The following is a 24,187-nucleotide window of genomic DNA, read 5'->3' as shown; positions in this document are numbered from 1 at the left end:
GTGAAGGGGGTCCCTCAGCAGGGCTTTGGGGGGGCCTAGGGTGGAGGGAGGGTCCCCAGGTGGGAGCAGGGAGCAGACAGGGCCTAGGGGTGAAGGGGGTCCCTCAGCAGGGCTTTGGGGGGGCCTAGGGTGGAGGGAGGGTCCCCAGGTGGGAGCAGGGAGCAGACAGGGCCTAGGGGTGAAGGGGGCCCCTCAGCAGAGCTTTGGGGGGGCCTAGGGGGGGCCTGGAGTTGTGGGGAGGCCCCGGACAGGCCCAAGGGGTGAGGGGGGCCTCAGGCAGGGTCTGGGGGGGGGGCCTCGGGCAGGGTCTGGTGTAGGGGTGGGGTCCCCAGGGGTGAGGGGGGCTCTAAGTAGGGCTGGGGAGGGGGCTGAGGGTCCCAGGCAGAGCCTGGAGTAATGCTGGGGGCCTTAGAGGGGGCCCTGGGTGGGGAGGGAGGGAGGGCAGGGGTACCCCAGCATGGCCCAGGGGTGCCACAGCCCCCCGCCTGTCCTGCCAGGCAAGAGCCTGCCCAAGGCCTGGGGCAGCACTGGGGAAACTGGTGGGTGAGGGAGCCCCCGGCTCTCTCCCTCCTGCCTCCTGAACTGCACCCAACGAAAGAAGCCGCCTCTGAGTTCATGCATAAAAGATCAATGGAAATGGTTGGTAACCTCCAAATATTGTTAAGTTTAATTAAGCCTTAAGGACCGTGTGACGCGTCAGCAGGCAGAGCTGCTCGTTAGCACAGTGACTGCTAACCGTTGGTGACTGCAGCCTGAGCTCCGGGTTATGTTGGTTCTTCTAAACCGTGTCCTTGTGGTTGTTGTTACAAGCCCCGAGTCCTTCCCAGGGTCCTCCTCAGAACCCCATTTTCTGCCTCCCTGCAGCAGAGAGCCCCTGGAGACCCTCCTTTAGGGGGGGCAGCGTCCTGCTGTGGGGGCCATTGGCTTCAGCGGGGTCTCCGCCGACACGCGCGGGGTGCGTAAGGAACGGGTTCCTTTCCGAAGTGACCGCGGTCTCCCCTTCTTGCCCTCGGTGTAGCCAAGACCCTGCTGAGAAGCCGCTGGTGCGGTCAGGGACACGCAGTTCTCAGGCTTGTTCTGCCACCCAGTTCCCCTTCAGCAACAGCACAGGAGAGACCTCGGTGGATTTATGGAAATAAATCACCTCTTTGATTCAAGCACTCTTTTTTGCCTTGTATTTTGGGCTGTAGTTGCAAGAGCGGGCAGTCCCTACTCTTAATACCAGCCCTGTTCAAGAAAGCTCTGGCACCTACCTTGGCTTAAGAATGTTGTGGGGTTAAAGGAGGAGAGTGAGGTTTCTCGGGATAATCTTTAAGGAATTTGGGATGAGTTACGGGGCCTAAATACTGTTCTAAAAATGTGTTGCAGGTGTCGCCTGCTGAAGATCGATCTGCCAGCAGAAGGCCTGGAGCTGTGCGTGGAGAAGGTATGATGCAATCGAGTAGGTCTATGTCTTGTTTCAAAAAAATAACATATATGATGGCAATGAGAGGACCCCAATAAAGATGCTCCTTTAAAGTGTGAAATTCCCCCTTTTTTAGTGATTTTGATAAACTTTCTGGCAGTGTTTTGGCCAGAGTTTGAGGGCACAACTCTCTCTCTTTTTTTTTTTTTCCCCCAAGCTCTTTTTCAGGCATCTCAATCAACAATATCATTGTTCTCCTCCCTATTTAAGTGAACTTCTCATGAATAATGTACCAGCTGCCTGATGAATATGCACGTTGGCTGGTGTGCCTGGGAGGGCTTCATCAATAATTCATGCCTAGAAAATGTTCTTCACCTTGCAACTGTACAGGAACCGTGAGGAAAAAAAATAATATTTACCCTTTAAAGTGGGAGAGAAGATGGTTTGAAATCTGCCCACGGAAACGTGGAGTGTGGTGGCTTGTAGTTAAGTGTGGTGAAAGTAAGCGAAGGGGAAGGTGATTTCTAGGGATTGAGCCCAGATATTTTCACGAAGCCAACCCCGGAACACCCTAGAGCTCACTGGAACTGCGCAGGGTTAAGTCTTTTCAGCAGCTCCTGCCTTTGGACCCTGATTTAGTCGAACAAATGTGCCTTTTTCCACTCTCCCATTACCATTTCACAGAAAACTTCCTTGCAAAGGAACAGTGAAAACACTCTGTGAGGTGGGAGAGGCAAGGCGAAAGCGTTTCCATGTGGTGGAGCTGGGCTCTTCAGAAGGGACCTGCCTTCAAATCCCTCAGGATTGTTTTTATTTGTATTTTGATCGCCCATTACCTCCTTTAAGAGCCTCTTAGGACTCCAGGAGGAAAAAAAAAAAACCAAACATCAAAAGTAAACATCGAAAAGCTCTGAAAAATCGACTCGTTTTGCGAAATGGAGAACCTAGAAAAGTCGCGGCAGTTTCTGGATGCCTGGCTGCGTGCCAGCGGACTTTGCTTCCCACGCCGGCCGCTTCTGAAAGGCGAAGGGGACGGTCTGCAGAGCGCCTGGCACGCCGTCGCCGCTGCGTCGATAGCACGCAAAGCAGATAAAAGCGTAAATGGCCGAGTCTGCGTTTTTGGTTTTTTTTTTTTTGGGCAAGAGAAGGGCCCACGCTGAAAGTCCTTATTTACACAACACGGGGTTATTTAACCCTGATTAGAAGCCGAGCTGGCTGGGATAATACCGGTTGTTTGCTACTAAAAGCAGCAAAAACGAAGTAGCAATAAAAATTCAGCCGCTATCAGTGGCCTTACAAGCAGATACGCATTTTGAAGCTTTACTCGTGTGAGTAATCAGAAGCGAGAGGTACTTTGAGGCAGGGAGCACCCTATGGGTGTAAGGCTATAATTAATTACATAAAAATAATGAATAAGCAGTTGTTAATTACTGGATGATAGCTTCCACCTAGGGAAAATGCTCTCCTTCCTTCTCCCACCACTGAAACCGAGGGGGTTCTGTCCTTGGCTTTGCCAGGACCGGATTTAACCCATGCTATGAAGTGGCCTAAAAATTCTCGTGGAAACTTTAGAGCCTGTTTCCAGCTTTAAGGGGAAAAGCGAGGCAAAGGCCGGCTCTTTCGCAGCACCAACAAATCTGCATTAACCCCCCCCCCCCCCCCGCAGTCTTTAAAAACCACGCTTAAACTCAGATTCAAGCAAGTTTGTGAGCAAACGGAGTCGCTTTGCAGCGTGGGAGGCAAAAATAAAATCCAGGCTCACTTTTTTCCTCCGCTTTCACCCATTGAAGTTTTTGGAACAGCTGGAATAAGCTGGTTTGTGGCATATATGTTCCTTGCAGGGCTGGAAACCTTTCTGTAGTGACTCAAGACATGCCAGAAACCGCAGGGTCAGGTGCAAACCCTCCGCTGACCCGTTGCTGGTTGTGATTAGAGCAGCCAAGTCAGCAAACGAAGCGCGGACAAGAAAGTGGTGCTATTACTTTGGTCACCTACGAAAAGTTCTCGGTGACAGAGCAAGCTCTGGAACAAAGGACATATTCTTGCAGTCAGCATTTTAGTTTTGCCGGCTATTCCTGTCAAAGAGTTAATTAAAATCCCCCTCCCCTTCCAAACAAGCTATTTTCCTTAAGAGAAGAAAAAAAAAAGCTTTTCAGCACTCATAAAATCAATTCCTCTTCAAGAAAAATTAAAAATGCACCGTGCACCCTTTTCCCCATATGCATTATATTAAACAGTATGCCAATGTATGTAAATGAGTCTGAAATTCAACTAGCTGGAAGTATTTAAATATTCATAATCACAGTACAGCATATGCAAACCAGGCTCTCAGCAGAATTGCGCTGCAGTCTCAAATAACAGCTGTACTCGGGCGAAGATGCTTTAACGTATCTAATTCGATTATTAATGAAAATGTGGTCAGCGCTGGCCTGCGTGGTCGTTAATATTCGCGCCTCGGCGTTAACCTCTGCCAGACTTTAAGCGCTCGCTTAATTCCTGTTGAATCTGAGCGTAGGCTGCAGCGGTAGGTGCTAATCGGCACTAACGATTATCATATTAAGTTGGTACTAAGAGGCTAGGCTAGTCTAAGTGACGTTAATTCCAGAAACCTTTCTGTGCGTGCAGGAGAGGACGTGGGATGGATTTAGCCTCGGAAGAATTGCATGTGGTATTTGCATTTATTTTTTTTAACAGGGATGCCTGTTACGTCCGTGCTAATGTATATATTCGCTCAGGGATGAGCGGAAGAGCGCTGTGGGAGCGGGTTGTGAATATCTTACGATGAACTCTGAAAAAGGTGTGTTACGAGGCAAAGATTTAAATTAATCCATTAGGTTTTTTTCTGCAGAGGAAGATGGATGGTGCAATTCTTCCCAACTAATAGGGCTGGGAAAGAAGTAAAAATAATTCGGCTTTATTGAGCCGTGCTGGTTTTTAAGAGGTGCCAATAACTGAGATGTTATGTTGGAGTTTTTTCTCCTTTTTCTCCTTTTTTTCCTGCCAAGAGATAAGAAGGAAGTTACAATTTTAAAATTGTAAAAGATACAGAATGCAAGATAATAATATACTCTGCTTCCTTTCTTTTTAATGATTCCAAACAAGCTATAATTGGTCCATAAGTTGGCTTGAAAAGCCGCAGAATTGCACCTGCGCTTCTAATGAGCTTTGCAATTACAGAAATAGTTTTCTTCCTTCTTTTAATTACGTAGCGACAAGGTTAAAGTTGCACCTGAGCTCCCTTTATGGCACTTGTTTCCTCGCTCCTTCACCCAGTCCACACACACACACAAAAAAAAAAGCCCCGGTGAGCTGGCAGGTGAGTACCGGGGACCAGGACTAATTCACGAGCAGCGTGCCTTGCACAAGTCTATGCGATCACGCCTGGAAATTAAAATTACTGGTAGGATTCGGAGAGCCTCTGCTAGCGTATTCCCTCTTGGAGACACCCAGAAGCAAATCACATCCTCGTGTTTTGAACTATTATTGTCTGTTTATTGCTTCACTCCCAGAGCAGCCCTGCAGCCTCCCAGCTTGACGCTCAAACTTTGCACCGTCGGTGAGCGAGCACGAGTTGAGGGCGGCCGCGAGTGCGGGCAGCCGGTGTGATCCCCCGGTGTCACGCTGGGGTGTATCCCCTTGTCCCTGCAGGAAGGTGCTGCTGCGGACAAGGTGGGTGCTAGCGCCTACGTGCACCCTCATTTTCAGGGCTCCACGGGTGTCCCGAGGTTCTGTACGTGCCGGTGAGGGAGCTCTCAGCTCCCCTTTTAAATCAGAGCCGCTCTAAGTGTGGGGTCTGAAGCCCCCCGGGCTCTTTCGAGCCCAGAGAAGGGCAGGAGCCCGTGGCTCCGCTCGCCCATGGACGTGCAGCCCCGGAGGGTCGGACACGACGCCGGTGCGAGGAGCGGGATGCCGGCCGGCATGCGGAGCTCAGCCTCCTGCATATTATGCTGGGAGGCTGGATCTGAAGCTAATGCTATGCTGGGAAGATGGAGCATGTTGAATTATTACTGTGGCTTCCCCGGGCGAAGGCAGGCGCTGCTCCTGCCCAGGCCCCTGCCTCCGGCTCCCGCTTTAACGCCTCGGGAAGGTTTTTGGGGGGGTTTGATCACTTAGAGAACAGCCCCGAGCCCCGGCAGGTAGCGGGTTCAGCATCGGGGCTCGATCCCGAGCTGTGGCTCCGGAGCAAAGCGGGTAACGAGAGTGTGGGGGGGGCAGAGAGGAACAAATTGAATCCTTTGTGCTGCCCCGGGGTGGTTCACGTTAATATGATGATTAATGTATTAATTTATGATGATGAAATGCTGTATTAGGGTTTTGATGAGCTGGTTCGGAGCTGGGGTCAGGAGGGCTGCTCTGGGCAGGATCTTGTGGGGTGGTGCAGAGCCGGGGGCTCCCTCCAGCACCCAACCCTGGTGAATCTGGGACAGGGCTGCTTGGGGTTTGCAAAGGGTGACCCCAAAATTGGGAGCTTGCTGCTGGGAATGGGGTTTTGGGGGGGGGGGTGGTTGGGAGAGTCAGGGGTTTAACTGGGCTGGGGTTTGGGGGGGTCTGGGGTTTTGGAGAAGTTGGGGGTGGGAGGCTGTGGGGTTTGGGGGATCCTGGCACTTTGGGGTCTGGGTTTGCGGGGTGTCTGGGATTGGGCGCATCTGGATTTTGGGGGATCTGAGTCTTCGGAGGGTCTGGGACTTGGGGCTTTTGGAAGGGGGCAGCAATTTGGGCTCCAGCATTTGGCTTTCGGGAGTTTCTGGGTGTTCGGGGTGGAACTGAAGATGTCTGGGATTTCAGCTCCGAGTTTGGCAAAGTTCTAGGTTTGGGGAGGGGGCTCCCAGTTTTGGGGTGCTCTGGGTTTGGGGGTGCTCTGGATTTGAGATGTCCTGGCTTGGGAGGTCTCCAGGCTGGGGCGTGCTCCTGTTACGGGGGCTCCAGGCTGGGTGTACCTCCAGTTTGGGGGGGGGGGGGGGGGGGTCTGGGCAGAGGTGAGTCTGGGGGATCTCTAGGCATGGGGTGCTCATTTTGGGGAGTTTAGGATTTGGGGAGGCTCTGAGTTGAGGGGGGGCGGGTACGTCTGGTTTTGGGGAGTTCTGAGCTGTGGTGCTCTGACTTTGGGGGTCTCACGGCTGGGGGGGGCTCTGGAGTCAGGGTCTGGAGGCTCTGAGGTGTAGTGGGGGTTGTGCTTTGGGGGTCTCGGGGCTGGGGGCTGGAGTGAGCTCTGCTTTGGGGGTCTCGAGGCTGGGGGGGTCTCTGCTTCGGGGGTCTCAGAGCTCTGGGCTCAGGCTTTGGTGTCTGGGGGGGGGTCTCTGCTTTGGGGGTCTCGGAGCTCTGGGCTCAGGCTTTGGTGTCTGGGGGGGGGTCTCTGCTTTGGGGGTCTCGGAGCTCTGGGCTCAGGCTTTGGTGTCTGGGGGGGGTCTCTGCTTTGGGGGTCTCGGAGCTCTGGGCTCAGGCTTTGGTGTCTGGGGGGGGTCTTTGCTTTGGGGGTCTCGGGGTTGGGGGCTGGGGTGAGCTCTGCTTTGGGGGTCCCGGCGCTGGGGGCTCTAGCTCTGGGGTGCGAGGGGGTGTCTCTCTGGTTCTGGGGAGGTCTGTGGTCCGGGGGTGGGGGGCCCCGTGCGCCCCCGGCGGTGGCGGGCAGCGCGGCAGCCCCGCGGATGCGGCAAAGGCCTGCGCATAAATTATGTTCATGACGCAGCAGCTAAAAAATCCCCCCGGAGGAGGGGAAAAAAAAAAAAAAAAACCACCCAAACCCCACTCAACCCCACGGAAAAAAAAAAAAACCCACCCCACAACCCATCCTCCCCACACCCCCCCCAAAAACCTTCCCCTCCCGAAGGACACCCCCCCCCCCCCACCCAGGACACGGAGCCGGGGGGTCCCGGGGCCGCTCCCCGCCTCCCACCGCCCCCCCCCCCCCCCCCCCCCCCCCCCCCCCCCCGCTGCCTCCCTCCCCTTTGTGCCGCCGCCGCCGCCGCTGTGAGATGAATTTTTAATTATTCCCCGGCAGAGGGGAAGGCGCGGAGCAGCGCGGAACGGTGCGGAGCAGCGCGGATCTCCCCCCCCTTCCCCTTCCCTTTCCCCTTCCCCTTCCCCGCCTCGGCGAGCGCCCAGCCCCGGCAGCGCGGTGAGTGCGGGGCCGGAGCGGGGCCGGGGCCGGGCGGGGGGCGGCGGGCCCCGCCGCGGTGAATATGCAATGCCGTAATTAGCATAATTTATATATTTATGATAAAGCGCGATGGGGTTGTTTGGGGGGGGGGGGGAGAAACCGGCGCGGAGAATCGGCGGAATGGGGGGGGGGGGGGGCGCAGTGGGATTTTGGGGAGGGATGGTTGGATTTTGGGAGGGGGGGAAGGAAGGTCGGTGCGGTTTGGGGGGGCTGTGGGATTTTGGGGGGGGGCTGAGGGTTTGGGGAGGTGGTAAATTGGGGAGGACTGGGGGGGGACACACGCACTAAAAGTGGGGATGCAGATGGGGGGCAGCGAGGGAGTGATGGGGGGCACCGAAATGGGGGGGTTAGGATTAGGGCATGCCAGGGGAGACCACGGTTAGGTGGGGGTCCCTGGGGGGTCCCTGGAGCTGGGGGTGTCCAGGAACGGGGGAAAGAGGGGGCTGGCGAGCCCCGGGGCAGGGAAAGGGGGTGACTGCCCTGGGGAGGGCTTGGGGGGGGGGGGTGGGAGAAATTGGGGGCTGTGGGAGATGAGTTTTGGGGTGCAGAAGAGGAGAAACAGGGCTGGGGATGAACAGTGTTGGGGGGGGGGGGCGGACAGGAGAACAGTGTGGGGGTCCTGCCGGGGGAGGGCAAAGGGACCCCCGGGGTGGGAGACAAGGGAGTGGCCCTGCCCTCGGGGTGCGGGTGCTGGGGGGTGCAGGTGCCAGGCAGGGATTTGGGTGCCCAGACACGCCGGGGGTGAGCAGAGCCCCGGGGGGGGCAGCTGCTGCAGTTGGGGGGGGTGGATGAAGAGTAGGGCTGGGGGGGTACAATGGCATTTTGGGGTGCTCCGGCACAGTGTGGGGCAGGGAATAGGGTGCTGCGAGAGTTTGGGGGGGGCGTGCAGCCCTGCACGGCCACCCTGAGCCCCTCGGTTTGCGTTTCGGGGCGGGGGGGAGGAATCTTTCCTGGGTGTTGCAGAGCCCTGGCTGGCAGAGGTCCGACAGTGCAGGGGATGGGGGGGGCACTCTACGGGGTACAGCGGATCCTAACCACCTCCGGGGGGGGCAAGAAATGCAGTGTGGGGGACTGCGTTCGCTCCTTCCCCGTGGAGGGGATGAGAGGCACTGTCCCCCCACCTCGGACCCGTCCCCAGCACCTGCAGCCGCGGCCATCTCAGGGTCAGGCTTGGTCTTCAGCCGATGAACCCCGCTTTAAAAGCCCCTGGAGGGGTGATGAGGGGCAGAGCGCTGCCCCCCCACATTGCATTTCATGGGACCGTAGGTTCAGTGGGGGGGTCCTGTGCCCCCCGGACCGACCATGATGTCCCTCTGAGATGTCCTGCGCCCTCGAGGTGGCTTCCACTCCTGGGGCGTTGGCAATACAGAGAGTGATTGATGCTCCGGGCGCTATTTTGGGGGAGACAGATGGGGAGCTCCGAGCGCACCGGCTTGGGAGATCCAAAATCTGCTCCTGGTTTTGCCGCGTTCCACTGGCATGACCTTGGGAGGTAAACTTAATCCCATCTCCTCTGTAGCGGGAATAAAAATACTTTCCCGTCTCTCTGGAGAAAGGAGCAGATTCCTGGGAAGTCACCGTAAGCTGATCCGGCTGCTCCCGGCACCGCACGGCAGCCGGCGGGACGAGCCGGGTGGGATTTGCTTTGTGAACAGGCGGAGGAGAAGAGGGGAACCCCATCATTCTCAGCACGACTGCGCAGGCAGGAGGTTTTATTTGGGATCAGGCTTTTGTCCCCAAAAACCCCGTTGAAGGTGGGAAGCGAAGCAAAGATGAGGAGATTCAACCGAGGCGGCGCAGCCCGGCGGTAGCGGAGCGGGACGCAGCACGCTGGTCTCCCGTGTGTCTCCCCGTTCATGCCTGGCCTCCCTCCGGCGGGGAATGAGGGCGTTTTAGGGCAATAGGCACCAAAACCAGTAAAAAAAACCCCACCACGGCCAGGAGAAAAATGTTTCTTTTTAATGGTGCGAAGAGGATTGTGCAAATAACGGATTTTAACCGCCGAACTGGCAGGGAAGGCTGGTCAACTGGTTTGGGGTTTTCCCCCTTTTTCCAAGCAGGTTTTGAGATCCTCTGCCGGGTATTTCCTCTCCCTTGCCCTGGCAGCAGACGCTCTGCTGAAGCGATTAAAGGATCACCCGTATTTCTGCTCGGGATCGGGGTGCCGGAGCCAGCTGCGCTGGCATCGGGGCTCGTCCCTGGCAGTTTTATGCAGGCTGGGGCCAAATCGATGCCAACCAACCTCTCCGTCCCCTGCTCCCGTGCCGTTTGCATCTCTTGGGTGAGATGATCCAGGCGGGGAAGTGCCCGCTACGTGTCGGCAGCTCTATTTTTTTCCACGGATGCAAATTCCCAAGCCGGCTCCTGCCCCGACAGGCTCTTCGTGGCCACGCATCTGGGCTCAACGTTGCCCCTTGATTTGCTCGCTAAACTTTATGATCATCCCCGAGCGGCCCCATCTGCACCTTTTCGCTGGCGTTGGAAGATGAATTTTCCCGGTAGATGAGTTTTCCCAAACTCTCCTTCAGGATTCAGCTGCCCCAGCTCCGGCACGGGGTTTTCCAGGCACGGAGTTGGCTCAGCGCTGTGGATGAGGAATGCAGGGGAGCTGCCATATCTCCTCCAAAAGCCTTCCAGCTGAAAAAACCCCCACCTCTGTCTTAAAAAAGATTTCGCCGTCCTGCCGATACGGATGCCGCTAGCTTTCCCTTACAGCCCCGACCTTCAGGGATTTTACAGCTGTAAAACCGGGCTCAGCAAAGCTCCGCATCGACCGTCTGCAGTCCCGGACCCGAAGCCCTACCGTGGTACCGCGCTGGGGAGTTTGGTGCAGGGCCAAAAGAACAGGGGAAAAACTGAGGTAGAAATTAGATTTACATCAGTTTGGTGCTTAGCGGAAAGGTTTTGATTCAGAGGTTGGGGCTGGCCGCTTCGGCTCTTCTCCCACCTGAAGAAAATGTCTGGTTTTCTTTTTCCTCCTGGCTCGCGGAGGGTGAGGTCAGGAGCAGGGATGCTCGCCAGGCCGCCCCGGGACACGTGTCTTTGTCGGAGACGGATGGTTTTGAGGTCTGCCGGCGGCAACGCGTCGCATCTCATCCCCTGCCTCAGTTTCCCCATCAGTAAACACAGTAAAATCTTAAAAGTGATAAAGTTTAGAGGAGTAAAAAAAGACATTTTAAGCGGGAAGCTGGGAAAAAAAAACCCTTGCAAACTGCTCGGGTGTGCTTGGGGCCATGATACCTGGAAATATGCTCTGAAAACTGATTCCCGCTGACGGCGTCATTTCCAGCCCGGATCTTTCTGCTCCAAACGTGGCGAAGCTGGCGAGATCGCGGCGAGGGATGCTCGGGGCTGCGTTGTTACCGTAACGCTTTATCTCCAGGGACCACGACCTGGACCTGTCCCCCTTTGCATCGGTGACGACTTTGCCGGGAGGCGTCGGGGTGTCCGTACTTCCACGTGCATTTGCACACTTGCCCCGTTGGTGTGCAAACCCGCTTCGGGGCAGGAACCGGTGTCTTAGCGCCGGCTTTTAGGGCTCGTCTACCTGAAGCTGGGGTCTGCTTATGGCGCGTTCGAACTCCTCAGCCTGGGATCGGAGTGTCCATCCAAAGGAATTAATCCAGGATAACGACAGCGAGTAATTAGCGAGTTGTAGCCGTGTCCAAACCGTTTTCTGTGCGGAGCAGGTTTAATTAACCTCTTAGGGTTTCTCACCTGTGGCAAGTTTGTTCAAACTTACATTTCCACCCACTTGGGATCCAAGTGGCTACGTCTCTGACTCATCAACACTCGTAATTAACACAGCAATTATATTCACAGTGAGACTCGGAGCATCTTAAATTATCCTTCTCTCCCCCCTCCCCCTTTTTTTTTTTTAAATATTAGTATTATTATTTTGTGCATTTCATTTCCTTGCCACCATCTGTTGTGAAATGGCTGTCTTCTTGCTGCGTGCACTTAACACCACCATCTGGACAAATTATTTGTCCCATTAATTGCAAAAAAAAAAAAAAAAAAGAAGAAAAAAAGAAAAAAAAAGTGCAAAGAAACGAAATGAAATGGTACTGCCGACCCGCCGAACGTCTGCTAAAGGAGAAGCAGCCCACTCCGAAATCCGAAGCACGCCACCAAACTGCATCGAGCCTGACGTTATGAAATGTCTATTTAATCGTCTAGCGCGCTAATTGGTCTCTTTGCACGGCACTGAGAAAAAAAAAAGTTCTCCTCTTCTCTCCGTGTTATTTGAGTCTTCCCCCACGGGACAGGCCTGAACGGATCTACGGCTCACGCGGAGATAAATACAGCAGTCGGAGCAGGGATGTTATTGCCCTCTTCAGCCTTTCGTCGCTCCAGTCGTGCTGGAATAAATCTGCGGTTCTGAGAGATTAACTTAAACTGGGATGGATGGGGATGGATAACAGCGAGGTTTGGCGTTTGCAGCGGCGTTCGGCGCTGCTGACATCGGCGCGCTCCGAGAAAAACCGACACGTGCGTGAACTTTTCGGTAGAGCAGGCTTTAGGGGCAGCGACGAGGAGCAATAAGGGAGAATGAAGTTGCGAGGATGGGGGTGCTTTTGAGTTGTCCCCTCTCGCCAAGAGCCTGACGCGCGGGATCCTGTTGCTCCTCATCGTTTTTGGGGAGCGCAGGAGCAGGCAGAGCTCGGCACCCAGACAGCTCTGGTTTTCCTTCCCTTGCAGGCTAAAGCCGGGGTGCCCCAAGGAGCAGGACGCAGCAGCCGGCCCCGTCTCCTGCCAGGAGCGTCCTTTCACCTCAGAGCAAACCGTGAGTGAGTCCCGGGGCCGCCTCTCCCCACACTGCCCTGGAGGTCGCCGCAGCCTCCGTGATCCCACGGGATTTCAGCTACACACTCCCCACACAGCAGCCCAGTGCTCCCCGTCCGCTCCGGGCTCTGCTCTCCGGTGCCTCCGTGGGTGGTTTGGGGTTCTGGATGTGCCCCGGCTGCGCAGGAAGGGTCTCCCCGCAGAGCAAACAGCCCCTTGGCCATCCCTTCCCTTCCAACTGCTGTCACTGTGCCCTCGCCTCCCAGTTTGGGATCCCAGTTTGGGCTCAACTACGCGCTGTAACGGAGAGCCCTGTGTGACAGGCATAGGGGGAGCCGGGGAGGGATCCCTGGGGCAGCGACGGCGGCAGGGAGGCGATGGGAAGAGAGCAGGAAGCTCTCCCACCTCTGAAATTATATACGGCTGATATATAGCAGCGACCTGGAACAAGTGGGTCACACCCCGTGGGGTGAACTCAGCAGGACGGAGGGTCAGAGCCCCCCCCCCCGTGCCCCCAACTACCCTCCCTGTTGCCAGCTACGCTCCAGAGAAGTTCAGAAAGCTCCTCTGGAGCGTTGTCCTTCCCTTGCTCGCCCTTCTTCCAGCGGGCCGCTCTGCACCTTTGTTTTGCTGGTCTGCCTGCCCCTTGCAGGCAGCGCAGACATCCCTTGCTCCGGCTTCCTCGCCGTTTGCTGGGCTCTGGCTGCTGGAGAGCTCATTAACTTTTAATAATGCCAGCTGCCTGCGTAAGCCGCTCGCTCGTCCCTTGCTCTGTTCTCTGTTGCACTAGAATAAATTGTTAATTAAACTCTGCGCCGGCATCCCAAGGTGTTTGTCTGCTCTGAAGCTAAGGCCAGGTTTAAAAATTCACAGCAGCTATCGAAGAGCGGTCACCGGCTGCTCTAAAAGTCCTCACTGAACCTGGCAAAGGGGCTGGTGCTGGGGCCCGTGTGGATTTTGGGGCTGAGCCTGGCAGGGCCGAGCAAGGGGGAGAGCCGTGGCGAGCGGCTGGTGAAGAAAAGAGCCCTGTCTCTGCTGGGACCCCAAGCGTCACTTCGCTGCAGATAATAAACAACGCATGATGTGTACAAAATCCAGCCTAAGGGAATTAGATGCTCAGCCCCCGTTGAGTTTCAAATGAGAATTTGGCGCTTAATTCAATTTAGGCCCCTTTGGATCAACAGGATCCGAATAACTATGTTTACTAATTGCATACAAATGCCAGCTCCGTCTCAGGATACGCTCGGTGGCCTCAGCAGGAGCCTGGTGGCTTCTGAGACGCAGAGAAACAATAAAGGGCTCATAAAAAGGTGCTGGGGGATGTTTCCTGGATCCTGGAAGTGCCTCCTGGGCTGACGTGACAGGTCGATGTATCACAGCGGAGCAGAGCAGTAGGGGATGCCCGCACCACGCCGGATTCCCTGGCAGAAGTAAAAACCGATGGATGAGATGCATTAACACAAGTTTGGGGCTGAAATTCCCTTTCGGCTGAGTTGTGAGCCCGGGGAGGCTCTGCCCGAGCTCTGCCTCCCGTTTAACGCGCTCGGCTTCGCAGAGCTTGCCGAGGGCTGAGCGGGCTGATCCGTGCGACACCAGCGTCCCGTGTGGGGCAGAGACAGGATCAGGCCCAGGACAGAGGGGGTCGGCACCCAGGTCGGAGCGGAGCAGACGCTGCCCGGCGTTTTGGGACGGCTCGGGCAGGGAGAGCTGAGGGTCTGGCTGCACCTTCCAGCCTCAACGTGCCCCGGGGCTCCCGAGCAGTTACACAAACAAGGACACCTTCGCACATGCACCGAGTAATTTTGAATGTCATCCAGGCTGGCTGGTTAAATGCATCCCCGAGACATTCCTAATAAAAAATTCATAAGTCTCTTATAAAGGCAATTACGCTGCTGCAAGGCAGCGAGGGGACAATACGTGACCAAATGAGTTAATGAAGGGCGTTGGAAGAGGAAGAGTTGCCTCCCAACAGGTGGGCCGAGCCCCTTCCCTCCACGAAAGACTCATTTCACCAGCTTAATGAAGTATCCCCATCAATTCGGGTCCCCTCAGGAAAGAGCAAATTGACTCTTCTGCTTCTCATGGCCGGCGTCAGGGGCCTGGGGGAGCTGCGAAGTGTCATGTGGAGGCTTTGGGGACCTGCTCTGGGTTTCAGACAGGGAGCAGGGACAGTTTCACGTGGGCTTTGCCTGGTTTTTTAGGGTTTTTGAAGCAGGCTGTAGAAATTGCATCCTCGTGTCCCAAAGGGGAAGGAGAGGGGGAAAGGCTTGGCCCTTGGAATAACCCTTCCCTTGCTCTGCTGTTTCTATATTTGATGCTCACCCAATAAATTACGCTACCCCCCCCGTCCATCACCTCTTTGCCAGGAGGATGGGAGGTACCTGAGACACCAAAGCCTCCCCCGGGGAGGAGCACGCCTCCCCGCGGTGGGGGACAGGAGGGCATTGGCTGGCGCAGAGAGGGAGACGTGGGTGGTAGAGCCGGCGAGGAGGAGGGGAGCGGTGGGAGAGGCCGGGTTTGCTGGGGTCGAGCCAGCACGTGAGTCCTGAGCCACTCGCTGGGTCGGTGACGGATTCCCCCCCGCCCCGTGTCCCCCCTTTGCAGCATGTGGAAGGTCTGAGCCCTCTCCCACCTTTGCCGGGACGCCATGGACACCGAAGCCGTGCAGCCCCAGGAGGCTTCGCTGACGGTCAATGAGCAGGTACGGGCATCGCTGGCTCCATCCCGCTGCTCCCCTTCGCCCCCCACAACCGGGAGGGCCGAGGGGTGGGGAGTTGGGGTTCAGCACCAACCCGAGCCCCGCTGTCGGGGGGGGAAACCCCACCTCGTGCCGGCCCCACGCTCACAACCGGCCTGTTTTGCCCCCACGCTTGGGCACGCAGATGTTCAGCTCCATCTTTTGGAGCTTGGCTGCCTCCCCTTGAGTTATTTTAATGATGAAGAGGAGGCGCCAGGTCTTCATCCCGGCAGCCCGTCGAGGCTGCGGGTGCTGTTTGCCAGAGATCTTTGCTCCGGGGTTTGGCTCCCTGCAGCCGCGGGAGGGCGGGAGGAGGAGGAGCAGGTATCTCTGCTCCTCGCTCCCCGTGCGTCCCCAAGCAATGTCACACGGGGGAAGTCCTATCGTGATTCAGAGGGTCAGACCCGTGGGGCTGTGGGTCAGCTCTAGTGCCGCAGATACGGCGCTGCCAGCTCTGCCGGCAGTGCCACGGCCGCCGACAGCCGTGTCTTCCCTGCTGAAGACGTCACCCGCCAATGCCCACAAGTCATCAGAGCCCAGGAGCTGCTGATTCACAAAGGCAGCGAGGTGCTGGGGGTGCGATCCCCCCACCCGCCCCTCCTCGAGGGGTCGGCCTGGGCTCTGTGTGGTTGGTTTTACCCCAAGATGCGTCCGAGCTGCTTCGCTCTGCCCTGGGACACGCGGCCCCGTGGGAAGAGGGCGGTGGGGTCGGATGCCTGGAGCTGATGGATATTTTGGGGCACGTTTGCAGGTTATTGTCATGTCCAGCCACGAAACCATCCGAGTGCTGGAGGTCGGCGTGGACGCCCCGCTCCCGGCCGAGGAGGACCGGAAAGCTTTGGAGATGGCACCGGGGGAGGTAGCGCGGGGCTCCCCGGGAGAGACCGGCCCCCCGGGCAGAGAGGACGTCCCAGCCAGCACCCCGAGCAGCGGGGAGGCGGCCGGTAAGACGCCTTCCCTCCCCGGGGCTCATTCCCTGGGCTGCCCCCGGTCCGTCCGTCTGTCCCTGCAAGTGAGGTTGGGCTCTGGACCACTCACACCCTGCTCCGGAGCATCCCCGCGCCGGGCTGGGTTAGGAGTCAGCAAATCCGATTCCTCCTCCAGTAGTTGATAGGCAAAAGCATCCTGCATCGAGGACAGCCCTCAAACACGTGCTTAAAATAGAGAGGACGTTTGTCGATGAGATGTTTTACTGGGGAGCTCAGTTTTCCCACGGCCACACAGAGCAGGGGCTTGAGTTTCCTCTCCCCATCACCCTGGGCCGCTCCGGGGAGCCGAGCTCACTGCGGGTGCATCCCCCTTCTCACACGGGACCGCGGCTCTGGAAATAAATCTTGGGGCGATCCCGCTTTATGCCTCGCTGCTATTTGGCCAGCACCCCAATCTTCCCGCAGGCCCAGCCCGAATCCGCCCGCAAGCATCCCTGTCCCTCTCCTGCCACTCTCGTGCTTTATTTATTAATAAGACTTTTCTCTGGTTGTCAACCAGATTCCCCTGGTTTTTGCCAAAAAAATAATGGGCAGGATTATAGCTTGTTTGAGGCCGAGTGGGAAGAGGAGGCAGCGAGCGTCCCTCCGTGCTGGGGGACGATGCTCCGATCCTGCTGCCGCAGGCTGAAGGGGAGGAAAAGCACGGCACGCTGCACAAAACCCATCGGACCTGGCAATTTGGGAAGTGCTGGGTGTTATCTGTGCTTGGGTTTTTGGTAGGAAATTTTAGGAAAAAGAAAAAAAAAAAAGGAAAAAAAGGCTTTTTTAAATCTTCCAGACCTGTAGTTATTTCTGGGCAAGGAACCAAACCCGAGAAACGTCTGGCTCTTAGCTGAGGAAAGTATTTATTTGGTAAAACTTTTTTTCTGCCAAAGGAAAAGGCAGGAAAAGGGTGTTTTTTCTTTTTACAAAAACAGAAGAGGATTAAGTGGATTTTATATTCGAGGGTTGCCATTATTAGAAGTTGAGCAGAATAAATACAAGAGGTTGCTCAAAAAACAAGTAGGTCTTTTGCAAGCGATAAATATGGATTAGGAGCAAGGTTTCCTCTTACTCGGCTCTTCACGGTAACTAAGGAATATATTCTGTGAATTTGGGTGGAGGGTTGAAAGACGCTGAAGGAAGCTCAAGCCTGTGGGGACCCCCCTCTGCAGGGCGCTGGCCGGGCCGTCTCGGTCCCTTCCCGGGTGAACGGTGCGGGGGCTGACACCGCTTTAGTCGCTGCTAATTTTGGAGCCGGCAGCTGGCAGAGGGAAATACCTCCTGCCTGATCCGACCGCCCGAGAGAGGCGCACGCAGCCCGGCAAACCACTTTTTATCCCCCGAACCTCCCTATTTCCCCCACTTATTGCTCCCCAAGTCACCCAAACCTCTCCCTTCTCCCTCCTTTGCCTCCTCCCCAAACATCCCCTAAGAAATCCCCCAGCGCCCTTCCCCTGCATCCCATAACCAGGGCAGCGACCCCACCTCGGGGTGCTGCTCCGAGGATGCCCCACACTGGGTTTCACGCCACCTCCGTGGGGCTGCGGCCCCCCCAGGGCCACCCGTGGGAGGGTGTTCGTTCCCTGGGTGTGCGTAATTCGGGTGCTCCCCACCCTCAGCCCCATCCTTTGCGCAGACGAGGTGCTATCGCTCGACCGGCAGCATCTCTCCAACCCGTCTCCTCTGTCCTTTCCCCAGGCAAAGCCAAACCGGCGGCCGGAGCATCCCCCAGCACCGTCCCCTCCGTCGGCACCTTCAGCCACGCCACGAGCCAGCAGCCGCAGACGTTGGCCCCGCTGGCCGTGCAAGCCACCCCGCAGGTAACTACCCCGCAGTCGCGGAGCGGGACGGGATCGGGGGGGGTGGAAAGGGCTTGGGGTGGGGGGGACGGGACACGGCGGGGACCCCCGGGGACGCGTCCGCTTGCTGTAGGCAAACCCCGAGGGCAGAGACGACGGCTCATGGCGCGGGGTGTAGGACTTACGCCCCGAACCAAGGCGGTTTCCCTCTGCTTGGCGCCCTCGCCAAGGGCCTTGCGCCGCCGAGGTGCTGCCAGAGACGCGTCGGGTGGTTCGCGAGGGGGAGGAAGGGGGGGGATCCCCCCCCGTCTCCCCGATGGAGAGGGGGCTGCGCGGAGCTGGGAACCCAGCTGCTGAGATGGGAGGGACCCCGGGCCGCCCGGCCGCCGGGTCTACGCGCCCCTTTACAAAGACTTATGCTCCGCTGATGCTATCTGCAGTGGCGTTGATTTTTGTTCTTTTTTAAATCTTGTTTACTTTTGCAGGTCTTGACTCAGGAAAACTTAGCAACAGTTGTGACAGGAGTAATGGTTCCAGCAGGGACAGTTACTCAACCTCTTCTTATCCCCATCAGTATTGCAGGTCAAGTGGCAGGTCAGCAGGGGCTGGCTGTGTGGACATTTCCTACAGCAACGGTCGCTGCCCTTCCCGGATTGACGGCTGCTTCTCCTACAGGGGGAATTTTCAAACCGCCTATAGCCAATTTGCAAGGTAACCGGGGCTCTTCTGCTTTGCAGCCTCCTTAATTCGTCCTCCCGCAGCTCGTTGCCGAATCTAGGCCGTCCCCTCCAGGAGGGGTCTTGAAACGGCGTTTAATTTGGGGGATTCGTTTGCGGCTCCCCGAGTACAAAAGGTGCCGGGAGCGTGGGAGGAGGGGAGGGCAGGATGAGGATGGCGGCAGGGAGGAAGGCAGCCCACGGGGACGGGGTCTGCGGTCCAGGTTAGATTTGGGGCTCTGGGTACGGCACCAAGAGGGAACCGTCCCCTCTCGAGCTCCCGCCAGGGAAGGAAGCCCGTCCCAGGAGCGAGTCGTAGATGGGGGAGATGACAGGACCCCGGAGGTGCCCCTCGCCCTCTGTGCTGGCAGCAGCACCTGGTTTGGGTTCGACCCAGCACCCCAGCCGGGCAGGATGAGTCCTGCTGCAGCAGAGGGGCTCAGCTCTGCTTGGTACACGGGACCTGGGGGGACCTTTCGGTGCAGAGATGAATCACCGGGTGATTCAGTTCCTTTGGGAAGGGACAGTGAGCGGCGGGGGGACACACACCGAGCTCAGGGTCTCCCCAGCGTCCCTGTCTTCCCCCCGGCTCACGCTCTCTCCGTCTCTTCGCTTCACAGCCGCCGCCGTACTGAACACAGCCATCCAAGCGCCGGTGCAGCCTGCCCAGCCGCTGCAGGCTGCGGTCCAGCCCCGGCCCCCCCTCCAGCCCCCCGGCGTCTTCCCTGCCGCGCCCGGCCAGCCCCCCATCCTGCCACAGCCCGCCGCAGCGCCCACGCCGCCCGTGGCCAAGCCGTTAGAGACGCAGACCCAGATCACCGTCCAACCTGCCGGATTTGCCTTTAACCCTGGCATAGTAAGGAGCCTGGCAGCCCGCGGCGTGGAGCCGGGCGAGTTCGGCACCCGCTCCCCTTTATCCGGTGCTTTACGTGGCCGCGGAGAGCCGCGAGAAGTGGTGCTTCCTCGGGAACGAAGCGCTCCGATTCAGCCGTCAGCTCCCCGGGGGATCATGCAAGATCCCAGCCTCAGTTTCCCCATCCCCAGCGAACGACGAGCGAGCGAGCGAGCAGGCAGCTTTGCTTTAGGCAAAATCTGAAGGATGGATTTAAGGACGTCAAGGGACCACATCCCGTCACGGCGGCGAGGCAGGAGTCACCCTGCCGCGGGGAAGGGGGTGGCCGGCCGTGCGCGGGGGGATGCGGTGGCCTGGGGTGCCACCCGCGTCCCTGACCCCCGGCTTTCGGTTCTCCGCAGATCAGCGCGGCTTCTCTCGGGGGCCAAACCCAGCTCCTCGGCTCTTTGGCAGCCGCCCCCGTGATTGCAAACACCATCTCCAGCGTTCAGGGCATCACGGGCCAGATCCTGACCAACGCCCAGGGCCAGGTACCGTTGCGGGGGGGTACCTGTCCTTTGCAAACCCACCGCCGGCTGCCCCCCTCCCCGGCACCGGGGTTGTTTCTCCTTGGGAAGGAGGAGACGGACGCAGCCGGTGGGCGTGTGTCCCCCCCCACCCCGGGGAAGGGTGTTTGCAGGGTGCAACCCCCCCAGCCCCGGCTCTCCTCCCTTCGCCCAGGTGATCGGGACGCTGCCGTGGGTGGTGAACCCCCCCGGGATGGCGGCAGCCAGCCCTGCCCCGGCCGCTTTGCCGGCCCAGAACCTGCAGGTACAGGCGGTGACGCCCCAGCTGCTGCTCAATGCCCAGGGCCAGGTCATCGCCACGCTGGCCGGCGGCGCCATCCAGGCGGCCACCATCAAGAAAACCGGCACCCCCGAGCCCCCTGCCAAGACCGAGGTGAGCCACGGCCACGGGGGTTGACGGTCGCGTGGCCACAGGGCTGGCGGCGTCCCCGGCTGCGTGGCTTTGGGAGCGCGTGAGCGGCTTTGGGACCTGGCCACGTGGCTTTGGGACCCAACCACGTTGATTTGGAAGCTCCTGAGCATCTCGGGGACCTGGCCACCTTGCCTTGGGACCCAACCACGTTGATTTGGGAGCACGTGAACATTTTGGCACCCGGCCGTGTTGCCGTGGAACCCGGCCACATTACTTTGGGATGTAGCGACATTACTTTGGGACCCCATGAGCATCTTCGGGACGCGGCCACGTTGCTTTTGGAGCACGTGAGTGTCTTTGGGACCTGGCCACGTGGCTTTGGGACCCAACCACGATGCTTTGGAAGTTCCTGAACATCTCTGGAACCTGGCCACGTTGCTCTGGAAGCATGTGAGCGTCTTTGGGACCCAGCCACCTTGCTTTGGGATGGAAAGATGTTGCTTTGGGAGCACCTGAGCATCTCTGGGACCTGGCCACGTTGCTCTGGGACCCGGCCACGTTGCTTTGGGAGCCCTTGAGCATCTCTGGGATGTGACCCTTCCTGCCCCTGTGGGACATCCCGCTCTCTGTGCCCGCTGAATTTCCCAGCCGGGATGGGACGTGACCGAGAGCAGAGGTGCTGGTTGCCCCCAAATCTACGTGGTGGGACACCCCAAACCCAGTACAGAATTGTACCCAGCATGGAGCTGGGCGGTTCCCGGTGCCACCTCTCCGTCCCAGCCCGTCTCCCCTGTCAACGTGGTGGCCGCTCTCCTGCAACCGCGCGGACGGGGCCGGTGGGCAGGGATTAGCCCGGCCGTGGTGCCGGAAGAGGGGGACCCCCCGTTCTGGGGGTGCTGATCCCCCCTCTCTGCCCCAGGTCCAGCCCATCCAGCCGGCCCCGGCTCTCTCCCAGCCGGCCGTGGTGATGGCAAACCCTGCCCCGGCGGCCAAGGCTTCCTCCGCGCCCGTCCCCATCACCTGCTCGGAGACCCCCACCGTCAGCCAGCTGGTCTCCAGTGAGTCACGACTGGGGATACTGGGGAGATACCGGGGTCTGGGATCCCCTGGGATGGGGAGAGGATGCTGGAGATACTGGGTGGATACTGGGGTCTGGGATCCCCTGGAATTTGGGAAGGATGCCGGGTACCCGTGCCCTGCACCCTTGGGGATCACCGCCGGCGCCCGGCCTTCGTTAGGGAGGGAAGGGTCTGCTCGTTACGGCGGGGAGGGGGGAGAGGCGGCTCCGTGGCCGTTTCACAGCAGCCCCCCGCGTCCCTCGGCCGGCAGAACCCCCGGCTCCCAACAGCAGCGCCGAGGAGGACGGGATTAACCTGGAGGAGATCCGGGAATTCGCCAAGAACTTCAAGATCCGACGTTTGTCCCTCGGCCTGACGCAGACGCAGGTGGGACAGGCCCTGACGGCCACCGAGGGACCTGCCTACAGCCAGTCGGCCATCTGCAGGTACCGGGGGAGAGGGGGGAAAAGGGAGAGAAGGAGGAAGAATGGAGGAAAGGAGGAGAACTAGAGGAAGGGAGGAAAATAGGGGAAAGGGAGAACAATTAGAGAAAGAGAGGAAAGTTGGAGAAAAGAAGGAAAATTGAGGGAAAGGAGGAAAATTAGAGGAAAGGAGGAAAATTGGGGATAAGGGAAATGGGAGAAAAGGAGGAAAAATGGAGAAGAGGAAAATTGGAGAAAGGGAGGGAAATGGGAGAAAAGGAGAGTTGGAGAAAAGAAGAAAAATTGAGGGAAAGGAGGAAAATTAGAGGAAAGGAGGAAAATTGGGGATAAGGGAAATGGGAGAAAAGGAGGAAAAATGGAGAAGAGGAGGAAAATTGGAGAAAGGGAGGGAAATGGGAGAAAAGGAGAATTGGAGAAAAGGAGGAGAATTGGAGAAGAGGAAAATTAGAGAAAGGGAGGAAAATGGGAGAAGAGGAGGAAGATGGGAGGAAAGGAGGGTGGGTGAGGTCACTGCCGGGTTCCTGCCCACGAAGCCCCTCACCACGGCGTCACTCCCCGCCATGGTCTCGCCCACTGAAGGCACCGGTGTCCCCGGCCCCGTCACGTCGTCCCCCCCGCCCCGTCCTCGCCGCGTCCCTGAGGGCTTCTCTGTTCCCGCCGCAGGTTCGAGAAGCTGGACATCACCCCCAAGAGCGCCCAGAAGCTGAAACCGGTGCTGGAGAAGTGGTTGAGCGAAGCCGAGCTCCGTAACCAAGAGGGGCAACAAAACCTGATGGAATTCGTTGGGGGGGAACCCTCTAAGAAACGGAAGCGCCGCACCTCCTTCACCCCCCAAGCCATCGAGGCTCTCAACGCCTACTTTGAGAAGAACGCCTTGCCCACCGGCCAGGAGATCACCGAGATCGCCAAGGAGCTCAACTACGACCGCGAAGTCGTCCGCGTCTGGTTCTGCAACCGCCGGCAGACCCTCAAAAACACCAGTAAACTCAACGTCTTTCAGATCCCCTAAATCGGGGACGGGGACGGGGACGGGGACGTTTCCCCCCCTCCCCGCTGCCCACCCCGACCTCCTGCCATCAGCACTTTTGCCACCGACTTTGTCCCCCCCCCGACCCTGCGGGGGTCTCCACCACCCCACCGTGCCCGTAGGTGTGTCCGTGTGTCCGTCTGGCCCCTTTTCCTCCGCATCACACATGACCTAAGCGTGTTCACGTCGGGTGTCATGCCTGCCTGTAACGTGCGTGGTGACAGACCCCCTGCCTGCACGCGCCGCCTCTCCTTTGTCATTTTTTGGCCGTTTTCTGTGTTTCCAAGGTAGCGTCGCGGCTCGCTAGGGGTGAGCCTCGATTTAATTTCAACCCCCCCTTTGATTTCGGGGGTCCCCCACCTCCTGCCCGCTGGCTTCTCGGTGCGACCCCCCCACACACCATGGGTGGCGGTTGGGGACCTCACCAGGCTCGCCACCGACCCGACAGGGTTTTGGGGGGGGGGTGAACCCCATAATGGAGGCAGCAGCCCCCCCCCCCCCGAGCCTGGGGGCCAGGCGGGTTTGGGGGCTCCATCGCTCGCCCCCCTGTTGCCTGGGGAGCAATGGGAAGAGGCAGCGGCTGGAGGGGGAAGGTTGGGGGGGGGGGGGACAGGGAGGGGACGCCGGGTCACCCCGCCGGGGACACGGCAGACTGATGCACTTGATGTAGTGGTGTGAAATAAACAGTATTTTTCTTTTTTCTTTTCCTTTCCCCTTTTTTCCGGAGCAGAGGGGGAAGGAAGAGGCATGGGGGGGTCCCGGGGGGTCCCTCCTCACCCTGCGCAGTCCCGAACCGTGGGTGACAGGGTGGGAGGGATGCTCTTGGCACCCTGCTGTGGGTCTCTGTGCCACCAGTGCTCGGGTTTTTGGGGAAGTGGCTCCGAGGATGGAGCTGGGCCGTCTCCAAGGGGCCGCATCGTTCCTTCCGTCCCCGCTCCAGCCCCGGGAAGGAGAAAGGCGTCCCCCGGCCCGTTGTCGGTTGAGACCCGCGCAACTCAGCGCACTCATGAGCCGGGGTCGGGACTCGAACCCTCGACCCTCCGGAAAGCGCCGCACCGACCCGAGCGCCCCACGCCGCGCCGCTCACGCCCCGCCCCCCCGACCAATCTCGGCTCGGCGGGCACGCTTGGAAGCTCTCCATTGGTTATCTCCCGCCGCGCGTCACCCGTCGGCGCTCCGCTTCCATTGGCTGTGCTCGGCGGTGGGGCGGGGTCACCTCCCCGCTGGCGGCGGGGGCGGGGGGTCCGCGGCGCCGCCGCCTCCATCTTGCGGGGGCCGCGGCCCGGGGCCCTCGGCGGGGCGGGAGCGGGAGCAGCGGGGC

General features: G+C 58.6%; 1 protein-coding gene across 13 annotated transcripts; it reads left to right on the top strand.

The window, feature by feature from the left end:
- Positions 1-348: 348 nt before the first annotated feature.
- On the top strand, positions 349-23,567 carry POU6F1 (POU class 6 homeobox 1). Of its 13 annotated transcripts, none has more exons than XM_075737791.1 (15): positions 349-639; positions 1,369-1,426; positions 1,623-1,880; positions 4,100-4,202; positions 12,261-12,349; positions 14,949-15,045; positions 15,833-16,025; positions 17,751-17,872; positions 18,337-18,562; positions 19,188-19,423; positions 19,822-19,950; positions 20,141-20,359; positions 21,258-21,396; positions 21,668-21,842; positions 22,503-23,567. In XM_075737791.1, the coding sequence occupies exons 6-15, from the start codon at positions 14,992-14,994 to the stop codon at positions 22,846-22,848; spliced, it is 1,839 nt and encodes a 612-aa protein (XP_075593906.1). In that variant the 5' UTR covers positions 349-639; positions 1,369-1,426; positions 1,623-1,880; positions 4,100-4,202; positions 12,261-12,349; positions 14,949-14,991; the 3' UTR covers positions 22,849-23,567. The 13 variants fall into 13 exon arrangements, with proteins under 13 accessions (XP_075593906.1, XP_075593909.1, XP_075593904.1 ...); XM_075737789.1 differs by having other exon boundaries at positions 350-639; positions 12,261-12,345; XM_075737790.1 differs by lacking the exon at positions 4,100-4,202 and having other exon boundaries at positions 350-639; positions 12,261-12,345.
- Positions 23,568-24,187: the final 620 nt, after the last annotated feature.

Source organism: Balearica regulorum, chromosome 29 (genome assembly GCF_011004875.1).
Source record: "Balearica regulorum gibbericeps isolate bBalReg1 chromosome 29, bBalReg1.pri, whole genome shotgun sequence".
Classification (NCBI taxonomy): domain Eukaryota; kingdom Metazoa; phylum Chordata; class Aves; order Gruiformes; family Gruidae; genus Balearica; species Balearica regulorum.
This window is presented reverse-complemented; position numbering and strand designations above follow the sequence as displayed.